At 38.5% G+C, this 17,904-nt stretch overlaps 2 protein-coding genes across 5 annotated transcripts in view; one reads left to right on the top strand and one right to left on the bottom strand.

The window, feature by feature from the left end:
* The window catches only part of nrbp2a (nuclear receptor binding protein 2a), a 46,664-nt gene extending 32,498 nt beyond the window's left edge, over positions 1-14,166 (top strand). For 3 of the 4 annotated variants that reach the window (XM_051699960.1, XM_051699959.1, XM_051699961.1), the window contains 16 exons: positions 850-951; positions 1,049-1,138; positions 1,268-1,308; positions 1,484-1,578; positions 1,689-1,712; positions 2,054-2,137; positions 3,199-3,254; positions 3,378-3,473; positions 3,562-3,694; positions 3,886-3,988; positions 4,065-4,115; positions 4,217-4,352; positions 11,080-11,133; positions 11,223-11,286; positions 11,710-11,765; positions 11,909-14,166. In XM_051699960.1, coding sequence (XP_051555920.1) covers positions 850-951; positions 1,049-1,138; positions 1,268-1,308; positions 1,484-1,578; positions 1,689-1,712; positions 2,054-2,137; positions 3,199-3,254; positions 3,378-3,473; positions 3,562-3,694; positions 3,886-3,988; positions 4,065-4,115; positions 4,217-4,352; positions 11,080-11,133; positions 11,223-11,286; positions 11,710-11,765; positions 11,909-12,007 — 1,284 coding nt within the window. In that variant the 3' untranslated portion in view covers positions 12,008-14,166. Of the gene's footprint in view, positions 1-849; positions 952-1,048; positions 1,139-1,267; positions 1,309-1,483; positions 1,579-1,688; positions 1,713-2,053; positions 2,138-3,198; positions 3,255-3,377; positions 3,474-3,561; positions 3,695-3,885; positions 3,989-4,064; positions 4,116-4,216; positions 4,353-6,346; positions 6,548-11,079; positions 11,134-11,222; positions 11,287-11,709; positions 11,766-11,908 lie in introns of those variants that run through there. The other variant, XR_007897444.1, reaches the window with a different exon arrangement.
* The window catches only part of LOC127442139 (uncharacterized), a 439,805-nt gene that overhangs the window by 96,606 nt on the left and 325,295 nt on the right, over positions 1-17,904 (bottom strand). The gene's annotated exons all lie outside the window — the stretch shown is intronic.

Raw genomic sequence — 17,904 nt, 5'->3', positions numbered from 1 at the left:
TGGACGTCAATTTGACACGTGCCACCTACCTAAACATCATTGCAGACCAGTTACACCCCTTCATTGCAGTGGTATTCCCTGATGGCAGTGGCCCCTTTCAAAAGGATAATGCACCCTGCCACACTGCACACATTGTTCGGGAATGGTTTGAGGAGCATGATGATGAGTTCAAGGTGTTGCCCTGGCCTCCAAATTCCCCAGATCCTAATCTGTGGGATGTGCTGGACCAACATGTCCGATCCACGGTGGCTCCATCTAGCAACTTACAGGACTTTAAGGATCTGCTGCTTATGTCTTGGTGCCAGATACCACAGGACACCTTCAGGGGTCTTGTAGAGTCCATGCCTCCTGTGGGTCTGTGCTGCAGAGGACCAACAGCATATTAGGCAAGTGGTCATAATGTTTTGGCTCATTGGTGTATATAGTTTTGTTTGTATAATGAACTCTATGACAGCTATTAATTCATTAACAATTTTGCTGGAAAACAATAACATCTGTTCAAAACATAACTGATTTGATTGTTTTCAACCCAATTTTCATGATTATGACACAATCTCCTCATGTCAGCCAGCTAGATCAAGTTACCTTGGTGGCATATTTAAATCAGCAGAATTCACAACAACAATATTCAGAAGATCACAGAAAACCAAATTATTTAGTTCTGCAAGGTATAAAAACTCATATGTGATCAGTAAAGGTAAAATGTGACAACATCTTGTTGCTGCACCACAAACATCGGTGAACTCCTACTATATTGAACGGTCATCGTGGTGAACTGGTTGTATTTTAACAGAATACAGAAACAACACTTGAAATGGAAAACCAAATGTTATTTTGTATGTTATGCAGGACAGGATAAAGGAGATGTTTGAGAACCTCATGCAGGTGGAGCATCCAAACATCGTGAAGTTTCACAAGTACTGGCTGGACATGGGAGAGAGCAGAGCGAGGGTGAGAAACAGAACACACCTGATGTAAACAAAGGCCTCTGTGAACTTTACCCCAAATCCAGACATTCACTTTTTCTGTCATGTTTCCTGTGATGCAGGTGATTTTTATCACAGAGTATATGTCATCTGGCAGCCTCAAGCAGTTTTTGAAGAAGACCAAGAAAAACCACAAAACTATGAATGTGAAGGTTAGACATTTCATCAGTCATGAAATGAAATTAGCCCACACACAAAAAGCTGGAGGACAACACCATCTTCTGGCAGAAATATGACGAAATCATAAGACACTTTCTGTTTGTACTTTTTGTGTGTGTCAGGCGTGGAAACGTTGGTGCACACAGATTCTAGGTGCGCTCAGGTAGGACATTGAATATTCAATATTATCTCTATTAAATCTGCTGTTAAAACTAGTTTAAAAATGATTGTGTAATTGCTTTGCCATTAGCAAAGGAATTGCAAAAATAATGATTGGAGATATATACTGGGCATATACAGTATATTATGTACTGATATTTTATGCTTTCCATTTTTAGTTACTTACATTCATGTGATCCACCTATTATCCATGGTAACCTGACCTGTGACACCATCTTTATCCAGCACAACGGTCTCATAAAGATTGGCTCAGGTTTGATGGGGTCTTTTAATCCTAATAGGGATTTATTTAAGTTTTATCGCCAAATGATTTGACTTGGTCATTTCTTCTGTTTTAACAAAACGTCTTTTTTTCTTTTGCAGTCTGGCACAGGCTGTTTGTAAATGGTAAGTTCACTCTTAGCTCTATATGCCATGTGCACAGGAACGTGGTTATCTCCCTAGAAAAAAAACACACTGCACAAAGTTGTCTGTTTGTTTTCCTTCCTCTTTAACAATGTTTTGAGTATATTGGTCCATAATCCTGACAGTTAGGTAATGTATTCTGAGCATTTCTTTTCAGTTTTGACAGTCAAAGAGATCTTCAGAATCTCTTTTGGACATAGAAAAAGCTGATTTGCTGGAGACCTTGTAAAATGTTCACTTGCTGTAATTCTTCTATTCACACTATCTTGGCATTTGCAAAGAGTTTCATTTAATAATGTTGTGTGTTTCTCTCTTTCACTTAGTTTTTGCTGAGGCTATTCATGGAAATGTGCACCAGCATCGAGATGAAGTGCGAAACCAGCACTTTTTTGCTCCAGAGTATGGCCGTGAGTATATGTCGCCTTTACCATCTTTTATGTCTGTCTATCTCAAGGGGGTCTGCGGTGGGACTGGAGGGGGTATACCAATTATTGTTTGATCTTAAACTATATTTTGAAAATGTTTAAATATATTTTAAACACAAAAACAATAAGTTAGCTTGAAGCAAAGGTAAAGATAAGAAGATAAATGAATCATAGATTAATCATTGTCCCTACATACTGTAGTATAGCTTTGGGATCCACTGATCGATCAGCCACCGATCTTGATCGACCGATCTTTGTCTTAAATCTGTGATCGGCCAGTCATGCCTAAATTCAGGGCTGAGCTTTTTTTAATTGCAGCATGCACAAAATTACACATACAGTACACTGCTACTCTAATGAATGAGTACTTGCTCAGCCCTCAAAGCATGCCATTGCACCCACTGGAGGGTGAGGTGTTGGCAGTTCTAAGCATTCGTGAACTTACAATTTCTGACATGCTGTAATTCAGATGAATATGCCGGTTTGCTTTAAAAGTGTGTATGAATATATATCAGATATATACAGTATGTTTGTCACAATACCACTAATAACCGCAATAACAGTTTAACCTTAAGTTACGGCACCGCATCTTCACGCCGTTGCTTAATAATTAGTGATTTACGTTACAACAAAACACCAAAGACTGTAAACAAATGATAAATGCAGCAGTTTTGAAGCTTGATGTGGATATATCTCTCTTGTTGTTGAACGTATCTCTGCTGTGTAAGCTCTCATGGTGTTTAATGGTTGCCAGTATGTCACAATGGTCTTTCATTTTGACAACAGAACTATTCATAACTGTTTTCAATTCAAATAAATGTTAGCAATTCACAATTAATTTCATTTTAATGCAATTTTAAAGGCATTAACGTATAACTTTAGCATATAACTTGCAAAAGTGTGGCAGAAGGCACTTTTAAAAGAAATATCAGTGATCAGTATCGGCCTCAAATTTTCTGATCGGTGCACCTCTAGTTTAACTTGCTGTTCTGTGTGTATACATCTGTATATTTCTTGATGGTTTTGTTTTTGTTTTCATTTAGTTGCTGAAGACGACTACGCCATTGATATATTTTCATTTGGGATTTGTGCCTTGGAGGTCAGAAAATTACTCTTAACAATCAAAGTTAGCAAGCAATATTTCCCCTTAGATCAACATTTAAATATGACCTCTGTTTTTACCTTCTTTCATTTTTTTATTTATTTCCCCGTTCACCTTTAGATGGCAGTGTTGGAAATCCAGGCCAATGGAGACACTGCAGTTTCGAAAGAGGCCATAGATCATGCTGGACAGTTACTTGAGGACCCTCTCATGAGGGTAAAAGACTTAAAAGTGAATTTTTTGAATTCTTCTGAATTGAATTCTTTTGGTTCAATCTATTGCTTTCAACTCTCTACACCAACAGGAATTTATCCAATCGTGTGTGCTCACAGAAGCTAAGACGAGACCCACAGCTCACGACCTGTTGTTCCATAGAGTATTATTTGAAGTCCACTCCTTAAAACTGCTTTCTGCGCACTGTTTTATCAATAATCAGTGTAAGTGGGACATGGAAAACACCTTCCAGACTTCTCAGTGTAAAAATACTTTAGTTTTGATCTCAGATGTAACAGAAACATTATGGATGGGCCGTTCATGCAAAAAGGGAAATTGTTGTTCCTTTGTACGTCACTTTCTGTGTGGCTTAGGTCAAAGAAACTTTTTTTTTTCCTTTTTTTTTTTTCCCCAGATCTCCTTCCTGAGAACTGTGTGGAAGAAAAGACTAAATCTTATGACCCAAATGGCATCATGGCAGAGATTAACCATCGAGACCGACCTGGAGTTCATCTGAAGTGTGTTTCTAAAACTTAACGTTTTTATTCTCTTGTTTCCCACTTTCCTCTAAACTCCTCATTTTGTTCTTTTAAGGTATTCCCATGTCTCGCCTCTGGAGTTGGACAAATTCCTTGAGGATGTCAAGTAAGTCATGGAGAAGATCAACTGATCTTAGATTTAAACTGTCTTTTGATTTCCATGCTTGTACATTTGAGTATACAGCTTTTTATTTTCTGCTCGTCCAGGAATGGCATATACCCTCTGATGAACTTCGCTTCCCAGCGGCCCCATCCAATCCCCCGTGCTCTGTCTTTGTCACAGGAACAGATGGAGACTGTGAAGACCCCAACCCCAGAACCACAGGAGACTGAAACCAGAAAGGTAAGAAAGAGATGAGAAGAGAAAGATTGATGTTAAATGAAATGTGAGTAGACTGGTTTTGGAAAATGTAGAATAACACCTTCAACTCCTTTTGATAGTTTGTTTTCCATATGTAAGTATTTTCTGCTGATGAATTAGAAGTGGGTCCAGATCTGATACTGGAGCAAGGGTCAATTTGGAAAAGTTGATGTCTGTTTAAACATTTCCCAGAATTTATCAATGCATCTCATATATGTACGAACAGTATTTTAGCTATCTTTTCTCAGTTTACGGAGTATTTTTAAGATTCTATACTTAAAAGAAGAAAAAAGCCATTGCACACCTGATAAATTATCAGCAGGTGCATGGGGAAAACACTGAAGTAAATAAACAATATATCATTGCAAACGGTATATCATTTATTAATACAACTTTTGGTCATGTGACCTTCATCAGGTATTAAAAAGCCAAGAATGAATCACCTGCAAATTTAAAATAAAGAGTGGCCAATCAAAAATAGTTACAAACAGTCATGGCCAATGGCAATCAGAAAAAAGGTGAAAAATTAACCATTATACCATAGAAAGACAATCAGACCTCCTTGTTCACTTTCCAAAAAATAATAAGTTCAATTTACCATGTTGAGTAGACAGTAAGAAAACAAACAAATTACTAATATCTATAAAAAACAAAAAAATTAATGAATGTACAATATAAATCCCCTTAATATAACAAATTTTCATACAGATAACTCTGCATTGAACATAGAAAAATAACAAAAATATACAAATACATTTGTTTTCAAAACATGAATTTCATCATCACAGCATAACATTAAAAGAAAGTTCATCATTAAGATCCATTGGGGCTAATGTTTGGAGAGTGTAAATCCAAAAGACCTCACATCCCTGCAATGTCCCAACCTCTAGGTTCCATGTGGCAGCTTGACCTTTTCAATAAAGTTATTGAAAAAGTTTTAAGTTTAAAAGTTATTCAACTGAACCACAACTGGAGAATTGTTCACGTCTAATGGAACTTTTATGTTCACTTATGCATTGTCTAAGTTGTCTAGACGTTTTTCCCACATACCCCAGACCACAAGCGCAACGAATCAAGTAAACTACATGTGTCGAAATACATGTGAAAACACTGGATATGGGAAACCTTTTCTCAGTGCGGAGATGACAGAAATAATTTGTTTTATAGGTATTGTTACAGTACATTGGGCACAATTACCACATCTATAATTGCCATTAGGAACAGGGCTGAGCTTGGTTGGGTTAGATGTAAGCTCTAATTTTCTAAACTGGGCATGAATCAATTCTTAGCTCTTTTAAACACAATTAGAGGGGGGTGCTGAAACATGTCTGCTAAGTTAGGATCGGTTGAGAACAAATGCCAATGTTCTCTAAAATGTTTTTTTATGTAGTTTGAAACGGGAGTGGATAGTAGTAAATGTAAAATAAAACTTTGTTTCTTGTTTCTTGCTTTGTAGTAAGCAGTGTCTTTTGAAATGCTGCTTTATACGCATCATCAATCCACATCTGTGGGTAACCGCGCTGAGCAAATTTCTGTTGCATTATTTCTGATTTATCAAATCTTATTGGCCTTAACCTGAAAATTTGGCTCTTTGGAAGACCTCTCTTTAAAGGAACTGGGTAAAAACTCGAGGCAAGGAGGAGTGAGTTTCTATCGGTCTCCTTCATATAGAGTGTTGTAAGGAGATTACCCTCACTCTTTTGGACCCAAATATCAAGGAAGTGGACTAGTTCTGCACTATACTCCACAATTAGACTTCGGAACTTTTCAGAAGCTTTAAAAATTCATACAATTCATTCAAATCATCCAAACAAATACAAAAAGCTCTGTCAAGCTCCATCAGCGCAGCTTTCGAACAGCGCTGCCGGGTATTCATCTAGCGAATCTCTGCTCACTTTCTAACAAAACGGACGAACTGCATCTCCTCACCCGTACAAACAAGGACTTTTCAAACTCTGCTGCCTTGTGCTTCACAGAAACCTGGATGAGTGAAGCCATTCCAGACAGCGCATTACATCTGCCGGGCTTTCAGCTGTTCAGAGCGGATCGCATTGCGGAGTTATGGGGGAAAACGAGAGGTGGTGGAACATGCTTTTACAGCAGTGAAAGTTGGTGTACAGATGTAACAGCATTAAAGAAGATGTGCTGTCCTAATTTGGAAGCACTCTTTATCAACTGTAAGCCTTTCTACTCACCACGGGAGTTTTCCTTTTTTATTCTGTTGAGTGTTTATTTTCCTCCAAGCTTGTGTGAATGCAGCGCTGCAACAGAAGGCTGATCACATCACAGACACGGAACAACAATACCCAGACTCACTTATTATTATTCTCGGCAGTTTTAACAGAGCCAACCTCACGTGTGAACTGCCAAAATACAGACAGCACATCACATGCCCCACCAGAGACAGAAATATACTGGATCACTGCTACACAACATTAAAGGATGCATATCGCTCTGTCCCTAGAACAGCTTTGGGACTCTCTGATCATTGTCTGGTTCATCTTCTTCCGACCTTCAGGCAGAAACTTAAATCAGCTTAAACCTGTAGTAAAGACTGTAAAAAGATGGACCAGTGAAGTAGAGCTGGAACTACAAGCCTGCTTTGACTGCACTGATTGGAGTGTTTTTAAAGCTGCAGACACCAATCTGGATGAGCTCACAGATACTGTGACATCATAATTTATATCAGTTTCTGTGAGGTTATGTGCAGTCCTACTAGAACTTATTTAACGTTCAACAATGATAAACATGGTTTACAGCAAAACTCAGGCAGCTTCGTCAGGCCAAAGAATGCTTACAGAAGTGGGGATAAAATATTGTACAATCAGACCAGAAACACACTGACAAAAGAGATGAGTGGTTAAAAGAAGCTACTTTGAGAAGCTGAAAAACAAGTTTTCAGTTAACAAACCTGTATCAGTGTGGGGAGGCCTGAAAGACATTACTAACTACAAGATACCATCTCCCAACACTGTAGGGAATCAACAACTGGCTGACGACCTGAATGTGTTTTAATGTAGATTTGAAAAGCCCAGTCTCACACCCCACACCCGCTCTGAACTTCACTTCACACAAACATCAACACCTCCTGCAACCACCCTACTCCCCCCTCCTGCTACTCAACCTGCACTTAAGATCTGTGAAGAGGATGTGTGCCGGGTCTTCTGGAAACAAAAGACAAGGAAAGCACAGGGCCCATACGGTGTTTCACCCACTTGTCTAAAATCCGATCATTGACCGATGAATACCGATATTTTACGTAATAGAGAAAACCCCACTATTGCTTTGCAATTCCGCTGCAGGTTGCAACAAAGTTAAGGAAACGAACACAGCAACAACTGTGGAATATATGTAAATAAAGTGAAGCAACAGAGTAAAATAGCAAAGTCTTTCTCAGATGCTGTGTTTATTTACACTAGTGTCACGGGGATATTACGTTGCTATGGAGAACGCTGCTTTCTCACCAAGCCGCGTGTATACACGAGTTAAGTGTATGCCGCTTATATTGTACATGTAAACAGGAACACAGCTTTCTCTCAAGCCGCAGTCTCGCAATACGCTGCTTTCTGGTGTCCATGTAAACGCACTCAATGACTACAGACCCGTCGCTCTGACATCTTTGGTCACAAAGTCATTTGAGAGACTGGTGTTGGCCCACCTGAAGGACATCACTGGACCCTTTTTTGGATCCCCTTCAATTTGCTTATCGAGCAAACAAGTCTGTTGATGATGCAGTCAACATGGGATTGCATCATATCCTTCAACATCTGGACAGACCAGGGACATATGCAAGGATCCTTTTTTTGGACATCAGTTCGGCTTTCAACACCATCATTCCAGCTATTCTCCAGACTAAATTAACCCATCTCTCTGCTCCCACCTCTAACTGTCAGTGGATCACCAGCTTTCTGACAGATAGGCAGCAGTTAGTGAGACTGGGGAAATTAAATTCCAGCACCTGTATGATCAGCACTGGTGCCCCCCCAGGGATGTGTGCTCTCCCCACTACTCTTCTCTCTGTACACAAATGACTGCACTGCCAAGGACCCCTCTGTCAAGCTCCTGAAGTTTGCAGATGACACTACTTTCATCTGCCTCATCCAGGATGACGATGAAGTTGAACAGCTGGCTGTCTGGTGCAGTCAAAACAAACTGGAGCTGAACACACTCAAAACAGTGGAGATGATAGTGTACTTTAGGAGGAACATCCCAACATTGACTGCACTCACCATTCTGAACAGCACTGTGGCAGCAGTGGAGTCATTCAGTCATACCATCTCACAGGACCTGAAGTGGGAGACCCACATTGACTCCATTGTGATAAAGGCCCAGCAGAGATTGTACTTCCTTCGTAAGTTCAACTTGCCACAGGCGCTGCTGATACAGTTCTACTCAGCAGTCATTGAGTCAGTCCTCTGCACTTCAATAACTGTCTGGTTTGGTTCAGCTATGAAATCGGACATCAGAAGACTACAAAGGACAGTTTGGACTGCTGAGCAAATTATTGGTTACCCCATGCCCTCAAGAACTGTACACTTCCAGAGTGAGGAAAGGGGCTGGAAAAATCACTCTGGACCCCACTCACCCAGCCCAATACATTTTTGAACTGTTGCCTTCTGGCCGGCGCTACAGAGCACTGAGCACCAGAACTGTTAGGCACAAGAACAGTTTTTTCCCTCAGGCTATCCATCTCATGAACAGTTAAGACTGCCCCATTGAGCAATAATTATGTGCAATACACAGCTTAGTCTATTTATATTTATCCAACATATCCTACCTCTTCTGCCATTACATTCCCTTGCACTATCTGTATATAACAGATTTGTTTATATTTATATAAAATATACACACTGGCAGCCAAAAGTTTGGAATAATGTACAGATTTTGCTTTTATGGAAAGAAATTGGTACTTTAATTCACCAAAGTGGCATTCAACGATCACAATGTATAGTCAGGAAATTAATAACGTGAAAAATTACTATTACAATTTGAAATAAAATTCCAGAACATCTTGAACTACTTCAAAGAATTCTCATCAAAAAATGCAAGTGCAGCAATGACAGCTTTGCAGATCCTTGGCATTCTAGCTGTCAGTTTGTCCAGATACTCGGGTGACATTTCACCCCACACTTCCTGTAGCACTCTCCGTAGATGTGGCTGTCTTGTTGGGCACTTCTCACACACCTTACAGTCTTGCTCAGGGGTTGGGAACACTTTTTCACAACACTCTTTTCCAATTATCTGTTGTCCAATGTCTGTGTTTCTTTGCCCACTCTAACCTTTTTCTTTTTGTTTTTCTGTTTCAAAAGTGGCTTTTTCTTTGCAATTCTTCCAATAAGGCCTGCACCTCTGAGTCTTCTCTTTCCTGTTGTACATGAAACTGGTGTTGAGCTGGTAGAATTCAATGAAGCTGTCAGCTGAGGACATGTGAGGCATCTATTTCTCAAACTAGAGACTCTGATGTACTTATCCTCTTGTTTAGTTGTACATCTGGCCTTCCACATCTCTTTCTGTCCTGGTTAGAGCCAGTTGTCCTTTGTCTTTGAAGACTGTAGTGTACACCTTTTGTATGAAATTTATTTTTTTGGCAATTTCAAGCATTGTATAGACTTCATTCCTCCAAAACAATTATTGACTGATGAGTTTCTAGAGAAAGCTGTGACCTAATATTTACCTTAAGACATGCCAGTCTATTGCATACTGTGGCAACTCAAAAATAAACAAAGACATTAAGCTTCATTTAACAAACCAAATAGCTTTCAGCAGGGTTTGGTATAATGGCAAGTGATTTTTCTAGTACCAAATTAGCAATTTAGCATGATTACTCAAGGATAAGGCGTTGGAGTGATGGCTGCTAGAAATGGGGCCTATCTAGATTTGATCAAAAATGACTTTTTTCAAATAGTGATGGTGCTGTTTTTTTACATCAGTAATGTCCTGACTATACTTTGTGATCAGTTGAATGCCACTTTGGTGAATTAAAGTACCACTTCCCTTCCGAAACAGCAAAACCTGTACATTATTCCAAACCTTTGGCCGCGTGCGTGCGTGCGTGCGTGCGTGCGTGCGTGCGTATACAAAAGTCTTGGGCACTAAGATGTTTCACAAAAACATTTACCTTAAGATAGTTATGTATACCTTCAGCTTTAGTGTGTCAATAGGAAATATAAATTTTAGACTCCCAAACATTACTTTTGTAAATAGAATAGAAGAATAGGGAGCCCTACAACAGATAGTATGGCCCCCACAGACCCTCTACTGAACATCGAGTCAGTCTTGGATTAAATGAAAAGCTAGAAGCAATTGAGACAGCCTAAACAGATAGAAGAACTGTGGCAAATTCTCCAAGAACATCCTAACTGCCAACAACCAAGAAAAACTGTGTCCAGGTGTACCTAGGAGAATTGGTGCTGTTTTGAAGGCAAAGGTGGTCACATCAAATATTAATTTCGATTTTTTTATGTTTACTGGACTTAACTTAATGTTAGCATGACATTAACTGATAAATAAAAACTATTTATGCCATTATTTTTGAAGACATCCTTACTATGCAACATTTTTCACCAGTGCCTAAAACTTTTGCACAGTACTAATGCTACCATTATCATTTCATAGAGAAAGATATATAAAACTCATTTAGGTGTAATATATAGTATGTATCAAAAACTATTTGTTAATAGTTTTGTAATCCCGTAATTACTCCCTATAGGTCGTCCAGATCCACTGTAATTTGGAAGCGAATGAGGAAGGCACAAGGAGTCATGTGAGTTTAATCTTGTGTGGCTAGTAGTTTTCACCTAAATTAAAGTTGTGAACATTTTGCATCATCATCTATCCTTTCTGTCTCTGTAGCTCTCTCTCTTCTTAAAGATGGATGACCGGCTTCACCGCCAACTTAGCTGTGATGTTCTACGATGTAAGTAAATGTTCACATGCACAAATGTGTTTTGGCACGTTTATTCTGTCACAATGAACACAGAATTTCTGTGCTAAAGATTACAATTCTGAATAAAATTGTTATTATCTGTGTGTGTGTGTGTGTGTGTGTGTGTGTGTGTGTGTGTGTGTGTGTGTGTGTTTATGAGAATATTTTGCAGTAAACTTGAAATGTATTGGTTATACTTAGAATCAATGACTGTATATTAATAGTTTTTATACATTTTTGATTCGCTTTTGTTATTCGAAATGCTTCATTTGATTATAGTGCATTCCCCAATACATGATGTTAAGTGCACCATTGCCTTTTTTCCAGATATTCATATACTTTGCTTAAGTCATCAACAAACCAACCATATAGAGAATATATTTGTGTAAATAGCTAAAAAGTACTTTTTTTCAGCTGACAGTCCCAAAGATTTGGCTAGCGAGTTGGTTCACCATGCTTTCATCAGTGAGGTAAGTGCAAAATCTCAGCCAACATTGTCGTTTGATAGTTTTGTCCAGAAAAAGCTACCAATGAATAGGTAACACTTTTTATTTATTTATTTATTTATTTATTTATTTTGCTGTCTGTTTAAAAACAATTTTGTGTCATACAGGAAGACTGTGAGAAGCTGGCATGTTTTCTTGAGGATGCATTATGTAAGCACTGGTCAGGGACATCTAACTCCCCTACTGCCATGGCTGTGATGTACTAAAACAGCTGGTCTGAACCGTCCCATTATAGACAAACAGAGCAAGCAGTTTGGATCAAGACTAAGGGGGAATGAGACCAAATATGCAATGGTAGAAAGCTCTCATCAAACCACATTGTACCTGCTCAAACTCCAATGAGCTCAAACTGTTGATATGGAAGGTCAAATAATTGCTGTCATCTCAAAATGATGAAGAAATCAATTCATTGCCTGCCTTTTAGGTTTAGTTTAGTTTTCATAACAGAGTTTAATGGATTTTTATATATACACATCCTTCCAAGTTATCCTGCCTATGGCATAATCTGTCCTCCATCCATTCTCCAAAAGATAGTTGGCAGGGTCAAAATCCCACAGAAACAGGCTTTGGGAACCAAAGATAGGAAGCTACATGTCCAAGAAATAATTGTTTCCTATTCTTCAACACAAGTGGAGTCTTTTTTTTTTTTTTTTCAGTTGTCTGTGTGTTCCAGACTTAAATTATTTATTATTTTAAAATATGAATGGATGGTTTTGGTATAGAAACATGTTTAAAACTCCAAGCAAGGAAATTTTAACAATGTTTAATTCTCATTTCTTCATTACGTTACTCTATATGCTTTTAAAGAGCTGACAGTGAGCAAATGAATGTACGGTATGGTATTATGACAAAAGTGTTCTTGGCACCTCTTATACTATTTTGACACTCTTTGTTTTTGACCTTAAACTTGATTTCTTGCTCTTAATCAGGAGTAACTCTTACAAAGACTAGAGAAACGAATGTGTTTAGAAGTGCTCCCGTGACTTTGTTGCTTTTATAATATCCCAAATGCTTTTTAGATGGCAATTGACTTTGCAAATGTTTATAAACGGTGGCAATAATGGTAACACAGAATTGTGTGTTGTTGCATGTCATATCTGGTGTTTGCTCAGTTTTAAGCAGTAAAAATCAGAAGAGCACTTCATCCACAAGTTTTTCACCCAGAATGAGATGAAACCAATACGTACCTCTCCAAATTTAATAAGACATTTGCATTTATTCATTTAGCAGACACTTTTAAACAAAGAGACCTACAAATGCAGAAAATACAAGCACAAGCAATTAATCTTAAGAGCATTTTGAGTGGCTACCAACACAACCTCACACAACAGGGGCGCTATTCATCCAACATCTAAATGTGTAACAGTGTTCATACAGTATGGGATTTTCCTTTTACCTTATGTGAATATGTGCTGATAATAGATCAATGGACTGCTCAGAGATGGGCCCAGTTTACTATTTATCTGTTCCTTAGTTTTTGATATTATTTCAGTATAATTTTGATATGGCAAACCTCATGCCTTGTACACTAATTACTATACAATTCTAGAGTAAACTGACCAGTAATCAGACCAGTAATTAAAATCAGTGATTAGAAGAAATATTGTTAACTTTAAAAATCCTCCTTTTAAGGGCTGTTGTTCTGTCATATTATCACAGTATGTGTATATTTTGTGACATATTAATGATTTACACAGTACTGCATATATATATGAGAAATAAATAATGTCAAGGCCAAAGATGTGCTGGTGCAATGCTGGCAATTGAGAGTTTGCTTTCTAAGTAAAAGAGTGGGTATTACATTGCAATTTCACTTGCATATTTAAAACAGTATTCATTATGTGAAGGCGTTTGTGATGACATGCCGTCCAAAGCAATAAGGGATGTGTTTTAGTACTGTTCTTTCCAATGGCTTTGACTTTTCCAATATCTCTTAAAATAAAAACATGCATGTCAGAAAAAGAATGCTTTTAAAGTATTTCTCCATTATGTTTATTGGCATGATTGTATGGTGGATGTATTGTAGCTTCTGAAAACTATTTAAATTTGTAATCTCCAAAATGTTTCAAAAGTCATGGAAAAAATACAGTCATTATACACTTACTGTTATCATGAGACACAGATGTCTTTGCAATGTAATTAACTTGTATGTTGATTCAAGATGGTGATATGAATGTACAGTCAATAACTCTTAAAAATGTACTCTCTCTAATTCCTAGTGCCATTTATCATCTAAATCCAAGCATTAACTGGACTTTTGCTTTGGGCTAATTTTTTTTATATATATTTTATTTTATTTTTTTGTTGAAATTGTATACTGTGACATGAAATACTATCAAATTAAAACATCTTATTAGTACTTTAATATGACAATTTATTTCAGAAGTTATTTTCTGTATGATGTCATTTTTAAATATACACAAGAACTTGAAGATTTACTGCCAGCCAAACCATTCCCACACCTTTTGCCCACTGATTTTCTTTGACTTTTTTTTTTAGTTTTAGTCGTTTGTGATTAATGGATAATGATTTTTAGACAGTTCTATTTTTCTTTTCATTTTCTTTAAGTACATTTAGGACCATTATGATATTTTGCACTGTGACATTATTGTCAGGACATTTTTATACATATATATGTATGTATACTCCGCAAAAAAAGAAACGTCCTTTCACTTTCAACTGCTTTTATTTTCAGCAAACTTAACATGTGTAAATATTTGTATGAACATAAAAAGATTCAACAACTAAGACATAAACAGAACAAGTTTCACAGACATGTGACTAACAGAAATGGAATATGTTCTGAACAAAGGAGGGGTCAAAATCAAAAGTAACAGTCAGTATCTGGTGTGGCCACCAGCTGCATTAAGTACTGCAGTGCATCTCCTCCTCATGGACTGCACCAGATTTGCCAGTTCTTGCTGTGAGATGTTACCCCTTTCTTCCACCAAGGCACTTGCAAGTTCCCGGACATTTCTGGGGGGAGTGGCCCTAGCCCTCACCCTCCGATCCAACAGGTACCAGACGTGCTCAATGGGACTTAGATCCGGGCAGAACACTGACATTCCTGTCTTGCAGGAAATCACGCACAGAACGAGCAGTATGGCTGGTGGCATTGTCATGCTGGAGGGTCGTGTCAGGATGAGCCTGCAGGAAGGGTACCACATGAGGGAGGAGGATATCTTCCCTGTAACGCACAGCATTGAGATTGTCTGCAATGACAACAAGCTCAGTCCGATGATGCTGTGACACACTGCCCCAGACCAAGACGGACCCTCCACCTCCAAATCGATCCCGCTCCAGAGTACAGGCCTCGGTGTAACGCTTATTCCTTCGACGATAAACGCGAGTCTGACCATCACCCCTGGTGAGACAAAACTGCGACTCATCAGTGAAGAGCACTTTTTGCCAGTTTTGTCTGGTCCAGCGAAGGTGGGTTTGTGCCCACAGGCGACGTTGTTGCCTGTGATGTCTGGTAAGGGCCTGCCTTACAACAGGCCTACCAGCCCTCAGTCCAGCCTCTCTCAGCCTATTGCGGACAGTCTGAGAACTGATGGTGGGATTGTGCGTTCCTGGTGTAACTTAGGCAGTTGTTGTTGCCATCCTGTACCTGTCCCGCAGGTGTGATATTCAGATGTACCGATCCTGTATAGGTATTGTTACACGTGGTCTGCCACTGCGAGGACGATCAGCTGTCCTTCCTGTCTCCCTGTAGCACTGTCTTAGGCGTCTCACAGTACGGACATTGCAATTTATTGCCCTGGCCACATCTGCAGTCCTCATGCCTCCATGCAGCATGCCTAAGGCACGTTCATGCAGATGAGCAGGGACCCTGGGCATCTTTCTTTTGGTGTTTTTCAGAGTCAGTAGAAAGGTCTCTCTAGTGTCCTAAGTTTTTATAACTGTGACCTTAATTGCCTACCGTCTGTAAGCTGTTAGTGTCTTAACGACCGTTCCACAGGTGCATGTTCATTAATTGTTTATGGTTCACTGAACAAGCATGGAAAACATTGTTTAAACCCTTTACAATAAAGATCTGTAAAGTTATTTGGATTTTTACAAAATTATCTTTAAAATACAGTGTCCTGAAAAAGGGACGTTTCTTTTTTTGCTGAGTTTATATAATTTTTTTTTTTTTTAATTAGTGAAAATGAAAGGTGGTACCAAGAGAGTACTAATATGAATAAATACATTAAATTTTAAATAATATATCATTTTTGTCACATTGCAGTAATGAGAATATCATAATGACCATCTTTTTCCACATTGCGGTAATGATAATTGGTGGGTAAAATGTGTGTAATTGTCATGAAAATAATCTCACAAAGTAAAAATATCTTAATGGCCCTACAAATAGGCTTTATTTTCTGTATGCAAAATATAATTTCTTCCCTTTTTATTGGGAAGAATTGGTTTATTGGTTTTGTGAGAATCGCCCTTACAGAGATTGCACAAAGAAATAATTTCTAGCCTTTGAGATATTTCAGAGCTGATCATAACTAGAAAAACATAAATTCAGTATAGAAATGTCCATGACTCGTCCAGACCTAGAAATCACACTTAAAATTTGGAATTTCCATGTTTCCATTACCATATGCAAGACTACAGTATGTCCAAAATGCAGCTGCAAGAGTCCTCACATTTACATTTATGCATTTGGCAGACACTTTTATCCAAAGTGACTTACAGTGCACTTATTACAGGGACAATCCCCCTGGAGCAACCTGGAGTTAAGTGCCTTGCTCAAGGACACAATGGTGATGGCTGTAGGGATTGAACCAGCAACCTTCTGATTACCAGTTATGTGCTTTAGCCCACTACCTCACCTTCACAAGGCACTCTGCCTACATCACCCCTATACTGCATGATCTCCACTGGCTACCTGTTGCATCCCGTATTCAATTTATGATACTTCTAACATTTAAGGCTTTAAACGGTCTTGCTCCGGTTTATTTGTCTGATCTACTTCACCTTTATTTGCCTACTCGGTCTCTTAGATCTTCTGAACTTGGCCTTTTGTCTGTTCCTAGATAGATCTCGATTGTCCACTGTAGGTGGAAGGTCATTCTGTGTTGTTGCTCCTAAGCTATGGAACGCATTACCCCTTACTCTTCATAATATTTCCTCTATCCACTTTCAAGACCCAGCTGAAAACGTATATGTTTGCAGTACACTTTCAGTAATTATTATCTTGTATCATTTATCATGTTATGAAATGTATTTTGGAAATGTACTTATTGTAAAGTGACCTTGAGCTTTGGGAAAGGTGCTATATAATAAAACTTCTACTTCTACCATGGAAACCCTGTCTTTTAAACTATTTTACTGCAATGGAGACCCTATCGATTGGCGCCACATATTATCTTGCATGAAAACGAGAAGTTACACTTTAACCCTTAAACGCATACCTAGGTTCTTTAGTGACCTGGGACCTCATTCCACCCCCTGCACCTCTTCAATTTTTGGGAGATGTGCCCACACATTTTTAGTATTCCTCAGTTTTTGCCTTATAAATAGTGTAAAAAATAAATAAATAAATTACATTTATAATGGCTTAAATACCAAAAGTGTATAGGATCATTAGAGACCCTAAGTATGTGATAGTGTCTGTTTTTTTGTTTGTTTTTTACTGGGGGGGGGTTCCAGTGTCCAGCTGTGGGGGGCGGCAGGGAGACATCCCTGGCTGCTGCCCCACCACCAGGAGATGTTCCGGGATTAATGGGGCGAAACATTGAAGATAGGTGGCTCATGGCTGATGACCCCGCAGCTGGGCTGAAGGCACTGGTGGAGGTGTGGCAGGCAATAATGCCCAGCAGGTTATTACAGTTACCTGTGCATCCGTTTGACTATTAGAGGATACCTATTTCTTTGTTTATTACAAGAGAAATGAGTACTATATTCATACAAATAAATAGTGTATCACATTGATTTTCTGTGTGACGAGTGAATTACAAAGATCCCATATGTGTGTACACATACATATTATACATACTATTCGTGTTACTCAAGGAGACGCTGATGTTTCAGTGATTGACTTGATTTACATTTGACATTGCTATTTGATGAAGAAACAATGGAAGTAAACTATAACAAGTACAACACA

The sequence above is a fragment of the Myxocyprinus asiaticus genome, chromosome 6, assembly GCF_019703515.2.
Source record: "Myxocyprinus asiaticus isolate MX2 ecotype Aquarium Trade chromosome 6, UBuf_Myxa_2, whole genome shotgun sequence".
In the NCBI taxonomy this organism is placed as follows: domain Eukaryota; kingdom Metazoa; phylum Chordata; class Actinopteri; order Cypriniformes; family Catostomidae; genus Myxocyprinus; species Myxocyprinus asiaticus.
This window is presented reverse-complemented; position numbering and strand designations above follow the sequence as displayed.